This window comes from Telmatherina bonti (assembly GCF_933228915.1).
Source record: "Telmatherina bonti genome assembly, chromosome: 9".
Taxonomy (NCBI): Eukaryota; Metazoa; Chordata; class Actinopteri; order Atheriniformes; family Telmatherinidae; genus Telmatherina; species Telmatherina bonti.
Window position 1 is genome coordinate 22,005,707 of NC_136627.1, and position 18,668 is coordinate 22,024,374.

The 18,668-nt window shown below is 38.8% G+C and overlaps 2 protein-coding genes across 3 annotated transcripts in view; both read left to right on the forward strand.

Annotated features, from left to right (window-relative positions):
• Nucleotides 1-996: 996 nt before the first annotated feature.
• ube4a (ubiquitination factor E4A) lies at nucleotides 997-14,704 on the forward strand. Of its 2 annotated transcripts, none has more exons than XM_079246182.1 (20): nucleotides 997-1,090; nucleotides 2,348-2,517; nucleotides 4,586-4,762; nucleotides 5,851-5,963; nucleotides 6,238-6,390; nucleotides 6,517-6,676; nucleotides 6,810-7,012; nucleotides 7,154-7,345; nucleotides 7,472-7,805; nucleotides 7,986-8,115; nucleotides 8,262-8,569; nucleotides 8,928-9,060; nucleotides 9,152-9,342; nucleotides 9,723-9,823; nucleotides 10,805-10,918; nucleotides 11,285-11,459; nucleotides 11,606-11,786; nucleotides 11,995-12,142; nucleotides 12,286-12,443; nucleotides 12,612-14,704. In XM_079246182.1, the coding sequence occupies exons 2-20, from the start codon at nucleotides 2,388-2,390 to the stop codon at nucleotides 12,745-12,747; spliced, it is 3,237 nt and encodes a 1,078-aa protein (XP_079102308.1). In that variant the 5' UTR covers nucleotides 997-1,090; nucleotides 2,348-2,387; the 3' UTR covers nucleotides 12,748-14,704. The 2 variants fall into 2 exon arrangements, with proteins under 2 accessions (XP_079102308.1, XP_079102309.1); XM_079246183.1 differs by having other exon boundaries at nucleotides 9,726-9,823.
• Nucleotides 14,705-16,349: 1,645 nt separating this feature from the next.
• The window catches only part of kmt2a (lysine (K)-specific methyltransferase 2A), a gene marked incomplete at its 5' end in the record, with an annotated part of 36,627 nt that continues 34,308 nt past the window's right edge, over nucleotides 16,350-18,668 (forward strand). The window contains 2 exon segments of the mRNA XM_079246505.1: nucleotides 16,350-16,388; nucleotides 16,391-16,669. Coding sequence (XP_079102631.1) covers nucleotides 16,350-16,388; nucleotides 16,391-16,669 — 318 coding nt within the window.

Genomic DNA, 18,668 nt, shown 5'->3' on the forward strand with positions numbered 1-18,668 from the left:
GATTTGTTTTTCAGTGTTTTCATCGAAACACATAGAACCAATTTAGGCCAAATTTTGCTGAATAACAAGAAAATCCAGGCACTGGATTGAGCCTCAATATTAAGATCTCAATCATAGAAGCATTTTCCCTCAACACCTTTAACCTTAAAACTTCTGGTACATCCAGTGGTTGAGGACATTAGATTTAGTACATGGGGGCTAATAAACCACACTTCAACTGTACAGCCAGAGCCATGAACAACATTCAGTGACGATATGAGTGGAGTTTACCAACACATGATTTTATGCTGTTCATCGTACTGTAATCAATTAAATATATATCATTGCAGAGAAGTAGCCTAGATGGCATATTCTATATATGTAGGTTGTAATTGTATATTGTACATATAATTGTTACACATTTGCAAGGAATAAGATATTTTATTCCTGCAATTCATTGTTTATATATATTTTTAACCATTGGACAAGTTTCTATTGGACAAGGGAAGTTTTCTGAATAAGGGCTACAGCTTCTGTTTCCAAACTGTATCCAATGACACGCCGTTTCATAAAAAGCAAGAAAAGCAAGAAGCAGGTGACGAATTAAAGGAAAATCTTCACCTTTTAAAACGGGAGCTGTCTGCGGCTGCCCTCTGGTGACAGCCAGAAAGCACTGCAAGGTTTAGAAAGGTCCACGCAGATAGAAAGCTGAGATTACTTAATAGTTTACATGATAAACATGTTTGTCTAATTACCGCATATCAGATGTATATAATATTCATATTGCTCATAACATTTCCACAGAGTTGGTAGTGGTTATTGATCAGTTCTGTATCCCAGCTCATCAATATCACGTTTTTTTTTTTGTTTTTTTTTAATTGCTGTTGCAATAAGAGATTACGATACAAACAAATGGCATTCGTGTTTCAAAGAGTGAAAACTTTGAGTTTAAATTGAGCTAGTTTAATTTAACCTGAATTAGTTACTCAGCAAAGTAGACAAGTCGTCTCACGTTGATGACGTTTCTAGCTTGATGTTTACTGAGGAACTGCCCCTTGCCTCGTAGAAGCATTTTTCCTCTAAAAAGCAAACCTGTCTGCTCGTCTAACAGGTACGACAGTACTCATCACCATTTGTATACACCATGTAGACTGAAAACACGAAGAATGCGTGAAGTAATTTACCAAAGCGACGCCGAGTTAGATCAGTTGTAACCCCATGACAGCTTAGCTGGCTGCTTCAGATACTTAGCTAACTACCTGTCTACGCTACTAGCTAAACCCGTTAGCTTGTTAGCTAGATAGCCACAGACTTACACTTTCCAAAACTGCTCAATAGCTTGCATAACGACTCCAGAGCACATGGCGTCGTCATGTTGTGAAACAAGTATCTAAGCTGAAAGGTGCTGGGATTGATAGAAGAGCGTCAATAACGTTAACTTGCTGGGGAGGAGTTGATGTTCAGTCCATTGCGGTGGTCGTTACATCAGCAAAGTGCAGATGTTACATGGTCAAACTTTATTATTATTTTTTTTTTTACATTTTCATACCGAATACGCTTATCCATGAGTAATTTATGTGCATATTTGAAAGAGAAATGGAAGACGAACTTGTTTGATGCAAAATAATAACTTTTTTAATTACTTCGAGAAGAATAAGCAACCAGGAAACAAAATAGTCATATTTAAATGTTTTTCATCATTAAAACATCTGACAGTTCATTGTTATTGATAAACTAAATTATTTGTACCCATGCTGGGGTCCCCCATGCAGCACAGGGGGTTCCTGAAACCTTGACTGCCAGTGTGAGTATAATTAAAGCAATATCCACACAGATATGAGGTGTATTCATTTAAGTTTTTCATCATTTGGTTGTTTCATTCACATGGAACAAATATTTTGGACCTCAAAACAAGTAACATTACAACATTTAATTTATAAGACATGGCCAGAAGTAATGCCACAATGCACATGATTTGTCCATATTTTGAAGATGAAAAGAAAAGTAAGGCTATACGTTGATAATTACCTTAATGTAGGTGTCGTGGAATTTATCCGATGAGAAATAAATTTATAAATCAACTGTTTTATCAAAGGAAAGAAGAAAAAGAGCTCATAACGAGATCATACGCACATTTTGAAAAACAGTGGGGTTGTGTGATGCGAAAAATGCACTTTCCAGTTAGTAACAATTAAGTAATAGTTACCTCCCTATTAGTTATAGGGTGCTGAGGGTACACAACTCATCCTTTTTTGATGATTGTAGTCTCATGTGGTATACATAATAATAATTTCTATTTATGAATATGCTATGCACATTCACGCACTTATTTTGCCCCATATTCACTGTGTGTGTTTTGCTAATTGAGGCGGGGATCTTGGATGGAGTGAGCGTTAAGCCCCAGTGAGATGACTGACCAGGGCAATAACAACCAGAACATCTCCTGCAACCCCTTCGCTGCCCTGTTCAGCTCGCTGGCTGATGCCAAGCAATTTGCATCTGGCCAGAAACCACAACAGCAATCTACTCAACCCCCATGTGAGTAGAGTTAAACCATACAGAATTCTTACACTTAAGTTACTGTATAAAAGCAATTCTTACAGTACTAAGCAAACATATTTGTGGACTTTTAGAAGAAAGACTTTTAGAGAAAATAAATCCATATTTAAATATTGGTTTTTTTGCGGTAATTGTGGTTTGCATAATATATGCATAATATATGCATTATGAATGATTATTTAGTCAGTAGAATCTCCTTCCCTTCCCCCTTTGGCAGATATCTGTTTCCAAAAATCTTTCTGCATGCAGACATTGAGTTTTGTGATGAGACTGCAGTTCAGGTTTCCTTCTGATGATTATTCCATATAGTCCTGCACAGTGGAACAGCTCACTCAGTTTTTGTGTCAGTGAAACCTTGTTGCAGCTTTTCTAAACTGTTATACTGTGATGTCTTGCAGTTTTGCTTTGATATTCTCCCCAGCTGTCGTGTAGTCATGTCTTGATGTTTTCTTGATATTTTGGTTTTTTGACTTCATCATTTCTTCTTTAGTTTTTTTTTTTTTTTTTGGCTTACCACAGACAACATTAATCAATTTCTTTCATGTGTGTTACATGTTTAAGCATTTTGAACATGTTTATGAAGGTTTTACTGCACTACAGTAACAGTGTAGCTGTTGTAGAATTAGGTTTTGCTGAACAAAGAATCATACTAAGCTAATACCTTATTCAGAAATAAGATCAACACATTCAGCTGAGACTCAGTAAATGGATGTTTCTGAGTGTAGAAACAAACATCTAGGGCTTGGAAGTTTTCATAAAATTCTAAGTGTCTGTAGCTACCAGTTGCATTTATTATAGATCTAATTTAGTTTCTGATGGGGGATAAAGAATAGTATTTCATCTTTTTTTTTTTCTGAGTTGTGATAAGGGCAATTTAATCCTGCATTTCAATCTTGGTGTACTAAAGTGAATGCGTTGCATAAACTCATCCCAGAGAACAGTGAATTTTTCCTGGTGATGCAGGTTTGGCTGACTGGTTTGGATATAAAGGACAGTTTGGGCATTATGTGTGCAGAAGCAAAGATGGCTGCATTTACAATATGTCAGCTCAATGAGCTGGATGATGAGAAAACAGGTGTGATGGTACACCTGACATTTTATGCAGAAATAGTTACTGGTAAAAATAAGGATGTGATTTTTAAAAGCAGCACTACCGATTCAGATTAAACTGCCATGAGCAGATGAGGGGTTTTAGTTGCAGTCGGTAGGAGACTTGCCGGTTTTAATCCTTTTGTTTGTAATATGACTGAACATTTAAGGATCGGTAGTTTTTAGATTCTTAACAGTTGAAAATACAGGTGTGAAAAACACGAAACACAACTCAAACATCTGAGACTAAATGGTGGAAATGCATCTAAACTTGAACTTTTCTTTATTGTTCAGCAGATTCATCTAATTTATTAAAAGTGTGTTATGTAACAACCGTTTGCTTCTCTTGTGCATTTATTGTGGTAAGGATGTCTGCTTTCAGCTTGTGTTTCTAACACAGTCCACTATCTGAGAGTGTAGGTGTAAACAGTAAAGTGGTGGATAAAAGCTTTTCATCATGTGCACATTCTTCAAACAACATTTTCTTCAAGTGATGATGTACCAGAGTGCCACTTTCTGCACAGCATCAAATGCCAGCAAATGTGAACATGCACAACAACTGATTAAGCACAGATATTATTGAAAGAACTGGGGAGAAGAGGGAGTGAAAGCAGCGAGGCAAGAGAAAAGACAAGTGACAAGACTCTTTTACTGACTGGCGTGAACTGTGAATACGGATAGGATCAATGATGGATGCATAATTATCTGTCAATAGGTGGCGTGACACTTAAAATCTGTAAAAGTTCTATGGTGTCTTTAAAAATCTGACTGAATGAAGTACATTTTTGTATTTTTTGGCATGTAAATGTTTGAAGACTCATCACCCAGTTGAACTTTTCTAAGAAGTGCTCAAACTTTAAATGTAATGCAAATTATTTTGAAACATCAACATGGTCAAGCTAACATTTGGACTAAATGTACCCACATGCATACTTAATATTTGTATCTTCTGTCACAGCGGAGGACTCGGGAGAGAGCCAGTCAGAGTCAGAAAACTCTGTGTCAGACAGCGTTGATGACAATGACGACTCTGTTGCAGAGATCAGCCGCTCCTTCCGGTCCAGGCAGGAGTTGTGTGAGCAACTTAATGTCAATCACATGATCCAGAGAATATTTCTCATCACCCTTGACAACAGTAAGTGCAAACTGAATAATAATCGAGTTGAACACTATTATTTACACAAGCTCTGAGAAATATTTCAATAGGAATGATGTAGTCTCTTTTTTAGTCTGATCCTACATTTTTACAAACTACTCTCAAAGAAAAATGGTTTCTGCTATAGCTTTCTAATAATGTCAGACTGTCATATATTTTGCTTTGATCTGTACTTAAGCTTTCTTCAGTTTAGCCTGACTGCAGAGGGTATTTTTAGTTTTATTAAACTTCTCCAGAGGACTCAGGAAAAATAGACTAAAACTCCCACAATAATATTTGATGTTGTTACAGTCATATGCCTATAAAATGGCACCAGACACATTTACTCAACAGAGGCTGTTACCATAGTCTGCTTGTAATGAAACCCTGAATGAACCTTCTGAGTCTGTGCTGATAGTATTTCATGGGAGATGTTGGATATTTTTAATGGTAGTCTGTTGAGGCAAATATGCTTTGGGGCCATGGAGGTTTTGTACTATATATGTTTTTTTCATCAGCTTTATGCTTTATAATGGTGTCTTTATTAATTGGTTAAACATTGTTTATGGTTGTTCCAAAGAGCTTTGAGAAATTAACAATGTTTTCCTCTTGAAATTTCAGGAAGACAACTGAAAGTTAAACAGTGTTAGGCACACCTAGCTAACTACCAGCAAACCATAGTCTCCCAAAGTTATTGCTTTCACATGAAAAAGACATTTAAAGGCCAGATGTTTGATGCTGCAACTATGCTGATCAGAAATGGTAGCAGCCTGTTTTCCTTTTCTTGGATGCAATTCAGCATCTTGTAAATCAAATCCGAAGTTTCCAGTAAGTAGCAAATGACTCACCATGCTTAAAAACAATGAATAGACCTCCACCACTGTGAAGTCTCACTGTTAGATGATTTGGTCTCTCCATCTCTGACTGCTTAAAGACAAGTCATGATGTTCAGTAAAAGTAGACTTAATGCCCTCTCTGTTTTTATTTATTCTCCACCTCTGTCTTTTGTTTAAAAAAAAAAAAAAGATAAACAATTGATCTCCCAGTTTAATTTATTTTAAATATATATTCTCTTTTTTAAACCTTAGGTGACCCCAGCCTGAGAGGAGGTAATGGGATCCCTCCTCGCTGTGTTTACTTAGAGGAAATGGCTGCAGATCTGGATGGACAGGACTGGTTGGACATGGACAACATTGAGCAGGTTGAACACTGAGAACATATTATCATGTCACAGATCATTTTGTTCCTGCAAACTGTTGGCTTCGATTCAATGTACTGCTAAATGTTTGGAGCATTTGATGAAGACTCTTCAACCTTAGTAGCTAAGTTCATCAGTTTTGTCGCAATGTAACATGTGAAAGCATTCACAAGAGATGGATCTCAAGCCAAAGGATTGTGTGGCATGTGTAGATTGCTTAAATCCAGTTAATTTTCTGGACTGAGTTGTTTTTGTTATATTTCTGTTTGTGCTCCAGGCTCTTTTTAACCGCCTACTACTTCTGGAGCCAGGAAACCAGCTCATCTACATGACTTCATGCAGTGCAGTGAACCTGTCTGCTGACCGCGACGCTGGAGAGAAATGTGCCATTCCTTATCTTTTTGCTTGTTTCCAGAGGGCAAAAGAGGAAGTATGCCATGTTTTTCAGTTTTTAAAATTGCAGCTCTTTGAATAGCAATGTTGAAGTCTTACATGAGCATAAATATAACGCAAGCACTGTACTAATTTTGTGACTTTATTTTTATCTGTGCACTAGGTGAAGAAGGTGCCTGAGAAGTTACTTTCATTTGCTCTTCGCTGCAAGAACCTGACAGTTTCTAACACGCGAACAGTTCTTCTCACCCCAGAAATATACATCAGTCAGAATGTTTATGAGCAGCTTCTGGACCTGCTGCTGGAAGGTTTCAGAGGAGCACGTAGGTCCTTTATCAGGCCTGAATGTTTGCTTTTTTCTTCTGTTTCCTTGTTTTTGCCCTCCTCTCTTTTACATTTTTCTTTAAAACATTCTCGCTCTAGTTTGCTCAACTTAACAAAGTCAATGTGTTTCAGAGCCGGAGGAGGTGGTTGAGTTTGTGGAGGAGGTCATTGCTGGCCTTCTCTCTGACCAGGAGGTGCGTACCTTTGAGGAGGTGATAGTTCCCGTGTTCGATATCTTCCAAGGACGCTTCAAAGATTTGGACCTGTGCCAGCCTCTCCTCTACTTCCACCTAGATGTTCTCCTCTATTTTAGCCAGCATAAAGATATTGCCAAGGTCGGGAGACACATACACACACAGAGATGCATGATCTGAACAAACATGCAGCTTCTGTTCAAAACAAATAATTTGCCTTTTTTTAGGGCACCGTCTTTTAAATCCTTCCAACAGTTCTTTGTCTTATTTCTTTTTTGCCAGGTATTGGTAGAGCACATACAGCCAAAAGACCCAGCTAATGGTTTGCAGTTTCAGAAGAGCCTTCTGGGGACTGTATTAAATATATCCTGCTTGCTGAAAACCCCAGGTGTGGTAGAGGGACATGGCTACTTCCTGAATCCCTCTCGCTCTAGTGCCCAAGAAACAAAGGTCCAAGAGGCCAACATCCACCAGGTAGAAGAATTCCTTTTAGTTTACATTTACTGATATGTTTGCATTTTTTTTCAAAAGGGAAACCACAGGTAGACAGTCAGTCTATAAATCCATTGGCTAATAATCTTGACTCTCTTTGTGTTGCAGTTCATGGGTCAGTTTCATGACAAGCTCCATCACATCTTGAAAAACTTGCTGCAACGATCTGGTGAGACCCGTCATCTGCTCCTCACATGGTTGGGGAACTGTCTGCAGGCGAATGCTGGACGGGCAAAGATCTGGGCCAATCAGATGCCAGAGATCTTCTTCCAGATGTATGCTTCAGATGCTTTTTTCCTAAATCTGGGTGCAGCTCTTCTAAGGTTGTGCCAGCCATTCTGCAAGCCGCGTTCACCCAAGTTGCTGACATTTAACCCCACTTACTGTGCACTCAAAGAGATGAGCGAAGAGGAGAGGCGTAACCGCAATGTCCATGCAAGAGGTTAGTATATTTGAGAAAAGTGACGTGTCTTCTGTGCGATTATTAGTTATCATGTTTTAATGTCAGTCAGTGGTGTAACTCAGATATTTATTTGGATGTAAACTGTATGTGTTTTCCGCCCTACTAAAATTCAGAGTCTTTATTTGATTTAATTTTATTATTACTTTTGTCTAATACCAGGTCTCGAAAAGGAAACCTGCCTAATTCCTGTACCTCCCCAGCAGCAGCAGCTGGAATTGGCACAGTCTTACAGCCTGCTGACTGAAAACCTCATCTTCACCCAGCTCACCATGCATCTCGGCTTCCATAGGTAAATGCTTTCAATCGAACACCGTATCTCCTGATAAACAATTAAAATAGACTATTAAGACCGATAGTTTAGATGCGCTGTACATTCCACATGCCTGTACCATATGCGAGTATGAACTCTTGTGCTCGTGCATTATGTGTGTGCAGACTCCATGAGCAGATGGTCAAGATGAACCAGTCTCTTCACCGACTTCAGGTGACATGTCAAGAGGCCCAGCGAACAGGGAACCCAATGTCAGAGCAGCTCCTGGAGCAGTTTGAGCGTCTGATGATTGTTTATCTGTCAACCAAAGCTGCCACCACACAGCCTGCCATGCTGCAATGCTGCCTTAACCTCCAAGCTGCCACTGCTGCTCTGCTTGTTCAGCTTAGTATGGGAAACCAGGGACCTGAACATGTAGCACTTGATTTTCCGCTTCCTTCCCTACAAAATACTGTGCTCTGCTATATACCAGGTAACTTCGGTCCTCCACTACTTTACATATATACTGCAGGAAAATAAAACTCAGACTCATCTGTTGTGGCAATATGTAGTCAGTTTTTCAATGTTAATGGAATTATTGTCATTTTTAATGGCTTTTTCTTTTGTTAAAAATATTTTTTATCGTATCTTACAGAAAGGTTTCAGTCTGTTTAACACTGCAGATTTAAGTTTGAACGAATGCTACACACCCTACAAAATGTTTTAAATGACTGCAGCTCTGCTTGCAGTATGGTAGGGATGTGTTACATATTGTACATTAATTTAATAATGATGAACAGTCCTTGACATGTTAATCATGAAAGTCACAAAAGCTGCCTTTTGTGTGTCAGAGTTCTTTGCAGAAAACTTGGGAGACTTTTTCATCTTCCTGCGTCGGTTTGCAGACGACATCTTAGAGACTTCTGCAGAAAATCTGGAGCAGATTCTTAATTTCATTACTATCTTCATGGGTAATGTAGAAAGGTACATTACACAATTTTTGTGAGCTGGCTTGAATTGTACTTTCAGAATTGTACTTGATGGTTAGATCCCTCTTGTCTAATGTGAACAACAGGATGAAGAACCCTCACTTAAGAGCAAAGCTTGCAGAGGTACTTGAGGCCGTGATGCCTCACATGGAGCCACTAGCTCCTGGTGCTGCTCAGTCAGTCGTGTTCCAGAGAGAAAGAGTCTTCTGCTCCTACAGACATGCACCTCAGCTGGCTGAAGCCCTCATCACTGTGTTTGTTGACATTGAGTTCACAGGTGAGGCTTTTTGTTGTCTTGTCTAATACCAGCTGACGGCATGCTTGAGTTCTTGGTTTTTAACATTAATTCTAAATTAGACACCAGATGTATTGGTTGATTGTTGACGATGTTGTTTTATTCAGTGCCAGTAAAGAAAAGTGTCAGAACTGAGAGGGCTTGTTGGATAGAAGAGCAAACATCTTCATAAACCAAAACAGTTGTCCAGTTTCTTGAAATTGAAGCTGTTAAAATCACCACCAACAGATTATCTGGAGTCCTTTTGCAGGTTACTTTGAAGAAGTCAGGTTTGGTTTGTTTGCTTCTCTGTGTTCTGTGCAACAATGAAGTTGCACTAAACATGTTAGATTTTTACACAACTCTTCTGTGTTTTACTCAAGGAGATCCTCATCAGTTTGAACAGAAGTTTAACTACAGAAGACCCATGTATCCAATTCTCAAGTATATGTGGAGCAAAGACAACTATAGAGAAAGCATTAAGGTAAAAAAAAAAAAAAAACACTAATGAAAGGCATGACACTAATTTCAATCACAGTATATGTCCAAGACTTGTTCTTTAAATTTCTCACCTCCAATGACTAGACTAAAGCTTGTTACATACTCCACAAGAAGCAAGAACTGAGTTCTTGCTCTCGAGGCTGCAGGAACAAGAAAAACTTTCTTTTGCGTCAGGTCCATACATACTCCACGAGAACCTGGTCTGCAGCGGGGAGGGATCACTGCAGGGGGCCATGTCTGCTTTTATGTGCTATGAACTCGGTTGTTACCTCCGCTGAGGAGGTTGTGTTTTTCCCGGCATCTTTGTGCTCAAGATAACTCAAAAATGTACAGACGGATTTTTATAAAAATTTCAAGAGTTGTTGTAAATGTGAAGATAAAGAACTGATTAAATTCTGGCCGTGATCCGGATCACCGTTTGAACCCAGGAATTTTAAAAAAGGATTCTTTAACATTGTGTTTGGTGGAGGTTTCCGCTCTCCGAGTGCTTTACTGGGTCATATGTAACGAGCAACTTCGTCCGCGGCAGGGCGGGTTGTGCACGCGGCCGGGTCCGAGTGTTTTAATGCCACATATAAAAATGTTCGTACTTTCTCACCACCTCGATCGGCTGTTTTATCAAAACAATCTGTTTTACCTGCAACAGCAAAAACACGGAAGCAGGAACTCCGCTTCATGCTTTTTCAGTGTTAACGACGCTCTCCTCAAATGTCCGACCAATCACACGATATTTCTCGGAGCCCCGCAAGAAAAAGGTTCTGCCAGCCCGATGTGTCGAGAACTGTCTTCAAACGCGTGCGCGAGAACAAAATGACCTCATTTTTTTCTCGGGGCCTCGAGAACAAGAAAAAAGTTCTCGCTTCTCATGGACTATGTAACAAGCTTAAATGAACTCTGTTAGGAATGAAGTATAAAAGATACATACATACATGTGTTTTAATTTGTTTGACATCTTCTGTTTCAGCATTTGGCAAACTATGCATCTGAGAACCTGGAGGCCATGAACCCCCCTCTGTTCCTCAGGTTCTTGAACTTGCTGATGAATGATGCCATCTTCTTATTGGATGAGGCTATTCAAGTAAGTCTGACACATTTTGAAGGCCCTTTCGCACTAGTCCAGTTTGGTCTGCTTTAAATTAACCCTGGTCTGGTTCCTTTGATTGTATCATTTGTCTGGAATAGTGTGAGCGTGCATTCACACTCAGGTGCAGGTCCCATTTGAAAATCAGATGTCTTGGTTCAGTGGCAAGTGAATGCTGGTGCTGTTTGCTTACAGTGTGAACGCAGACAAACCAACCAGTGAACTATACAGTAATTGCTGTACATAAAAACTTAAACAGGTTTTTCCAGCTCACAGTGATTTGGGGAGTTTTGTCAACAAATTGAAACTGGCACTTTTCGTGATTCAGTACGATAAAATTTTTATTATTTTTATTTTCTACAGTACCTGAGTAAAATCAAAGTTCTGCAGCTGGAGCAGGCTCGAGGGGAGTGGGAAGGCCTGGCCCCTGATGCCCGGAGAGAGAAGGAGTCTAGCCTGCAGATGTTTGGACAGCTGGGACGCTTCCACAACATCATGTCCAATGAGACCATTGGCACACTAGCCTTCCTCACCTCAGGTTAGGCACACCATTAAAAGCAATGCTTCAAAATACTTTTTCTTCAAAGTTTTAGGACCTTTCATTTAATTGGAGTACATTAAATACATGTCCATTGTTTTCCTCTTGTCATTTTTTTTTAAATTTGTTAACCATTCCTCTCTTAGAAATCAAGGGCATCTTTGTGCATCCCTTCCTGGCTGAGAGGATTATCTCCATGCTGAACTACTTTCTTCAGCATCTGGTGGGTCCTAAGATGGGAGCTCTCAAAGTGAAGGACTTCAGTGAGTTTGACTTCAAGCCCCAGCAACTTGTTTCTGACATCTGCACAATTTACTTAAACCTCGGGTACGTTGGAAAAATAATTGTTTTACAAACTGAATAGATAATTAAAATGAGACAGATTTTTTTTTAAGTTAGATTTTGCTAGTTTTTGTTTTACATTTGCTCACTTGTAATTGTTGTATATTAAATAATTTTATTGGAGCTATATATTATAAAAAAAACAACAACAAAATAGTTCATATTTAAAATGTTTTTTCGTCATCTTTGGCAGTGATGAGGAGAATTTCTGTGCTACAGTCCCAAAGGATGGACGATCGTATTCTCCTACTCTGTTCTCACAGACACTTCGTGTACTGAAGAAAATCAATAAGCCCGGTGACATGATTGTGGCTTTTGGTGTCCTTGCGGATAAAATAAAGGTATCATTTGACTTAGTTTGGCAGAGATGGACCACAGACTATATCTTAAATTCTTATAGATCTACATTTAATGAATGTATAAAGTGTTAAGAGGTGTATATTGCGGTAAATATTCAGTTTGTTGCTGTTGTGCCTGTGTTTAGTCTCATGCAGACAGGCAGCAACAGGAGGAAGAGACATATGCAGAGGCTCCAGATGAGTTCTTGGACCCCATCATGTCCACCCTGATGCTGGATCCTGTTCTTCTCCCTTCTTCCAATGTAACAGTAGACCGCTCAACTATAGCAAGACATCTCCTCAGGTTAGCTTCTCTGTTCAACGGCCCCCAAACTTCATTTAGTATATAGACATTATTGATTTTTATATTTTTCATAATTTGTCCCTCCCTTTATCAAATAATTCCTTTAATCCGTGTCCTTGGTAACCGCTGAAGTTTAACTTATTTATTTATTTATTGTCGTCCTTTCAGTGACCAGACAGATCCTTTCAACCGCAGTCCTTTAACCATGGACCAGATCAGGCCAAATGAGGAACTCAAACAGCAGATCTTACAGTGGTTAGAAAAGCATAAGCAGGATAGGCTGCAGCTGGGGCCCAGTGGCTAGTCCTGACCTCTCACTGTGACAAACAATGACTCTTCTTGCATCTTTTTTTTTCTTTCCTGGCCCACATGCTCCTCTGCTTCATGGCAAATCCATGGTGTGATTTCCTCTGTGGATTTGTTCTCCAGCTGACTTTACATTAGCTTTTTCATGCAACCTTCATGCTAATGGATCACTTCTTCAACAACAATTCAGGCAAACTATGGGCCACCTGCTGGTGACAACTTCAAAATCAATACACTGCAGCAGCTTTGATCCCATGATCTCCTATTGTAAACACTAGCAGAATGATGCAGCGTCTGCCTCTGTAGTTATTACAGTCTGATCTGTGGCCAGACGTATCGGTTCGATATGAACTCTTGACCGTCTGGCTAACTCGAACATGATTTTATAATGCAAGGTAAGTGTTTTGGGGAACTCACAAGTCAGGACATGGATTGAGGTGTTTATAACCAAAACCTGAATTCACCTTTGTAAAAAATATGTTATACACTGCCTTTCAAAGTTTCCTAACACCCTATATGTTTGCACTATGGTTAAATCTTGACCAGAATGCTCATTGTAAAATTAGAAATTAAAAGTGAGATCGGTAAAACTGGATTTAAAAATGTGTGACTTTTATTTCTTTGGAAATAATGTAGATTTCCTCGAGGGTATTAAAGTCTTATTCATTTTAATGTTTTAACATGCATAGCAAAGTTGTTCAGATCTTTCAACATCTGCCGTTCTTGAGTAATTATTATAACTGGATGTTAGAGCTTAGTTATGAAGATTGTTAGATTAAAAGATTTAAATTTTGCTTCAGAGTATATACATACAAAAAATCTAAAATGAAATCTATCTAGAAATATTAAAATGTACAGTGAAGCTGCAGGATTTATAGATATTTTATTACGATGCTGCAAAAAATGGAACTGATGGTACAGCAGTTACAAATAATAGTGTGTGGTGTGAGAAGGGGCATCTCGATAAAAGCAAACAAAACACTGTAGCAGGAAAGAGGTTAATCCTTGGGAGAAAAATGCATTACTGCTTACAGATTGTAACACATCAAAATGTGCCCTTATGCTTTCCAAAGTTTCAGTCAGAGATGTAGAAAACAGCTGCTTGAAAGCAGCATAATGAACTTTCTAGGTAAGTCTGTGCTGCCCTCCAAGATTCAGCAGGATAATGAGCACCAAGTGACTGCTTTGAACACAAAAAGGCAATAAAATGCCTTCAAGTGATCATTTGATTAAACCTGTGGCTTTAAGTATGGTGAAATACAAATAACAGATAATACAACAAGTTAAAAACTCCTCATTATAATAGAAACTTAGATGAGCAGCAAGTTATCTTATTCACAGTTAATATGCCTCCTAACTAGAATTTCTTTTTTTTGTATTACTATTATTTCTGTTTTGTTTTTTTTATTTATATTAGTTTCATGTGTGATCTCATTGTTTGGCCCTGTTAGTGATCACATTTATAGAGATTAAACCTTAAAAGGCAAAAATATAGGGTTCAGTCATTTTTGAGTGGCAGTGTACATGTCAGTCATTGTCACCCTTTAAAATAATGTTCATCAAATGACGGCTGGTGTGTCCTGATTAAACATTTTGAGCACAATTTCTTTTTGTGTGCAAACTGTATTAATATGTGGGCAAACAATTGATCAGTAGAATTGGTGCCTGAAACCAAGAGCCTTGAAGTAAACGTCAGCAAATGAGGACTTGACCCATTTCATATGCTACACACGATTTATTAATTTGTCTTATTCAGGAATAAGCAGAGATTGTTGTAAAAGATGATTATGTGTTTGAGTAGTATTTTGAATTAAAAGGATTAATTACAGGTATGAGTAAGTAAAATGTGAGATTTGTTGGCATACTAAGTTGAATATCTACCACCATATTGATCACATGGTTTAAAATACAATGCAATTTGTTTAATTGTGATTTATAAAATGTTTATTTTGGGTGTACAGTATGATTAAAAAAATAAACTCATCTAAGTTATATAAAACATCATGCTCATGTTTTCTCTTGTTATCAAAGTATATTATTTCATACCAAATTAGAAGATCTCAGAGAACTGTTATTCCTCTTAAATGTCTGTCATGATTGCTTTTTCACATTTATTGAAAAAGAGTATTTGAGATGGTTTTTAAGTAATGCTACATAACCTTATGACCCTACAATGACTAGTGACTGGTCCAGGCTGTACTCTGGATTTGGCCTGCTAATTGCTGGGATAGGCGCCAGCTTTTCTGCACCCTGAGTTTTACCAAGTGTTACAAAAAATGCATGAATGGTTGAATGAACTCTATGCTTCTGACTTGTTCTGGATGGTGCACTGACATTTGTTATGCACATTCTTGGAGCTGTCTTTGCCTTCCAATGTTCCAAAGCTGGGAAACTGCACTACTATCATGGAGCATTACTTAACAGCAGGATTTCACTTAAAGGCATCACACCACATCCCAGCAACTGATATCTACACATGGACCATTTTGAAAGCTCCAAACAAACTAAGTGCCAGTCCTGTTAAAAAACAACTTATACTAGTGGAAATTTGAAGACTATTATACATGCACTACCTTGATGGTAAGAGGCTATTTTAGTGATGTTATAAAAATATCCTGTATTCTGCAATTACAGCACAAAATAAGAGCTTCAACATTAATTTAAAATGATATTTTTTAAAATTAACTTTTAATTGTACAAGGAGGTATAGCTATTTTCTAAAAATCATGAAAGAAGATTTACTAATGTAAATGTTATTTTTTCTATGTTGGAAAACAACATAAAAACAGGATAACGTGTTGATTTCATATGCTTGATTTAAGTATTTCAGTGTATTTTTATTTATTTTTTGTAGCTGCTATTTGTAATAAAAACAAGACAATATAATCTTTGCTTATGGTAAAAACTGGCCAAATTCTGATGTATATACAATCTGATACTTGACTTCTGCGCCTTGTGCATATCTTGTGCCCTACAATAATTATTTTACCGACCTTTTGCCCGTCGGGATTTTGCTTTTTCTCATATTGTTTTTTCATTGTTTGACACCCAGAGAGAACCATTTAGACAATAAGCTGTGAAATATGATGTATCTTCTGATTATTGTTAGTTTATTATCAATTGCTTTGTGTTTAACACATACATTTGGGTAGTCCGTAATAAAGTGAAACTGTTTACCTACTTACTTATGTATGGAACTAAACCGCAAAAATATGTTTGCCAACCAAGACTGGGAAGTATTTTGTGGGCAAAAGAAGAACGATTCCTTCGCTTACTTCAGGAATCCTTGTTGCACTCCTATTGTAACCATATTTTAATTTTAGAGGTTGGAAGTAGTTCACTTTTAGTTATTACTTAGAAAGTTAATATTTTCTTATGTTCATCAAACCGCGATAGAAGCTGTAAATTTGTCCTTGACTGTGATTCAAAAAGATATTCCTTTCCCGGGCTAAGCCCCTGAACCTGATTTAGATTCAACCATGCAGAGCCTGAATAGGGCCGCTGAGGAAATGCATTGTCGGGGTTTCTTCAGTTCCGCCCCGCAACATGCATAACGATGAGTCGGCCAGTGAGAGCGGAGCGCTGTGGTTGAGGTTCTTTATGTGGAGTGCTGGGTTAGGGTTCCGCCCACCGAGGTATCTCTGATCGCAGGGCAGACAGGCAGAGAGTGTAAAATGGCGCACAGCTGTCGGTGGCGGTTCCCCGCTCGGCCCGGAGGGAGCAGCAACTCCGGTACCGGGAGGAGAGCGGGCCGAATCAGAGTTACTGCCTCTTTGCGGACTGTATCGGGAGCCCACCCAAACGCAGCTGGACTCGGACCCGGGTTTGATGCTGCACTACAGGTCTCTTCGGTTATCGGGAACAACCTGCAGAAATTTCGGGATGTTTTGGGGGAATGGAGCGACTCGAGCAGCGCAGAGGTAAGCACAAGACAAACCGGGAACATCGACTAGAGATTTGCAGGGTACGGTCCACTTGGAGGATGGTTTGTTACCTTTAAGAAGAGGAGCCAACCATTACTGTCCCTAAAACCATCTCCTCCGGTGCGCGAACTTGTCATTGCCAGGATGCTCAGTTAACTTTGAGTTGGTTTTGTGGCCTTATACTCTACAGTTAACGAGTTAGGGCGATAACTTTAGTAAGAAATAACACAAGCACCAAATATCACATTTTTGCTTCTGTGGTTTCTACTGGAGGTAAAGTTTTCTCAGAAGTGTGAGGACATGCTACATCCACACAGTTTTGGATGAACTGGTGCTAACGTTAGTTGACCAGTCAGACCACAGTAAAGAGCTCATGCTTTTACTCTCTTAATTACAACATCCAGTTCTGTTAACACATCGCACAGATGCCAGTACGGTTTTCTAGTGTAAAGTGTGTAATTAATCCGTCACAACTGGTTTACGAGTTAGCAACTCAGTACTAGCTTAGTACGAAGCCTTCACGGCTGTGTTACCTTCAAATTCATACTCCCTGTGTAAAAGTTCACGTCCCATATAAGCTTCCATGTTACAGTCGCAAAGCAAGTGAATATTTTAACACAATCACGTCTTTCCCCCTTGTGGTGTAACGATACGGGACCTAGAAAATAACGTGAAACGTGTTTGAAAACAACACGACTTGAAGGAAGCGACAGTACACTATTGTGGTTTGTAATGAGCTAACGTGAACTTACCGTCTGGCTGCAACATCTGCCTAAACGGGATGTTTCCTGAACCAGATTCAAGTTTCTAGCTAAATATATTTGCTAATTAAATTGTCTGGTGCAAACGACGTGAGCACAAGGACTTGCTCCTCGCTGGTGTCAACCTTTGGGCAGCATAGATGCCTGGTTAGCTCAATGGCTAGCTGTCTATATCCCACAGCTAAAACTACACCATTATTCACGCGTCTTAAACGGGGTTAAAGTTGCGTTTTCGCCTGGGAGGTTTATGTGTTTACCTCCCGTTTGCTTATTTATACCCAGTGAATGAATGCATTTTCGCTGGAGTTGTTGGAGCTTGTGAACAAAACTGAATAATTCCTACTGATGTGAAGTGTTTAGCTAGGACAGCTACCATGCTACGCACTACGCCACGCTAGCCAACGGGGCTATTGCTGATGCATAGGAAAATGGGAGGTGGACATGTTTTCCCCTTCTCCACACAGTCAGTACGCTACTAGTCCTAATATTATATCTGGTTTATTACGCCAGGTGACGATGTCTCATCCGCAGCTACATACTGAAAAGCACGGTTTATAAGGAAAGGGTACTATTTATAACTATATCGGTATTGACTTGTGCTTTTATCGGGAATAAGGCTTACGAGTGACAGTGCGCATGCAGGGCTGGCTACAATAACAACGAGCCCCTTCTTGACGGACCGTGTGATGTGGGGGTGTGTTCGCCTTAGCGAACTACCATCTTCCTCCTTCATGATGAGCAGCATGCGTTCATTGCAGTGGGAGTACACTGAGTGGGGATGTTTACCAGCTTTGCTGCTCCTAATCTGAGCTCAGACAGCATACTTTGGCTAAAGCACGACAGTATTTACATACACGCTTGTTAGACTTTATATATTTATGTTTTTGTCTAAAATCGAACTTGAATGTTTTTTTCTGTATTTATTTTGATTCCTGTTTTGGATATTACAATACGTGGTATTGTAATGTACCAGCCAGATTGAGTACAATCTTATATGTAGTTTAAGCAATTTACTTACATTAATGTTTGATTGCACTTGAATCTGAAATAACATTTTTGTCAGAAAACAGGAGAGCATCATTCATTAAGATATATCATGATTCAGAGAATAAGACTATATTATCAATAATTGAATTCTTATACATGAGTACAAAATGAAATTCCATTTCAGTATTTTTTCCTTGATGTTTTCTGATGTTCAAGACAAACACTTATTTTAATTCCTTTTGTGATCA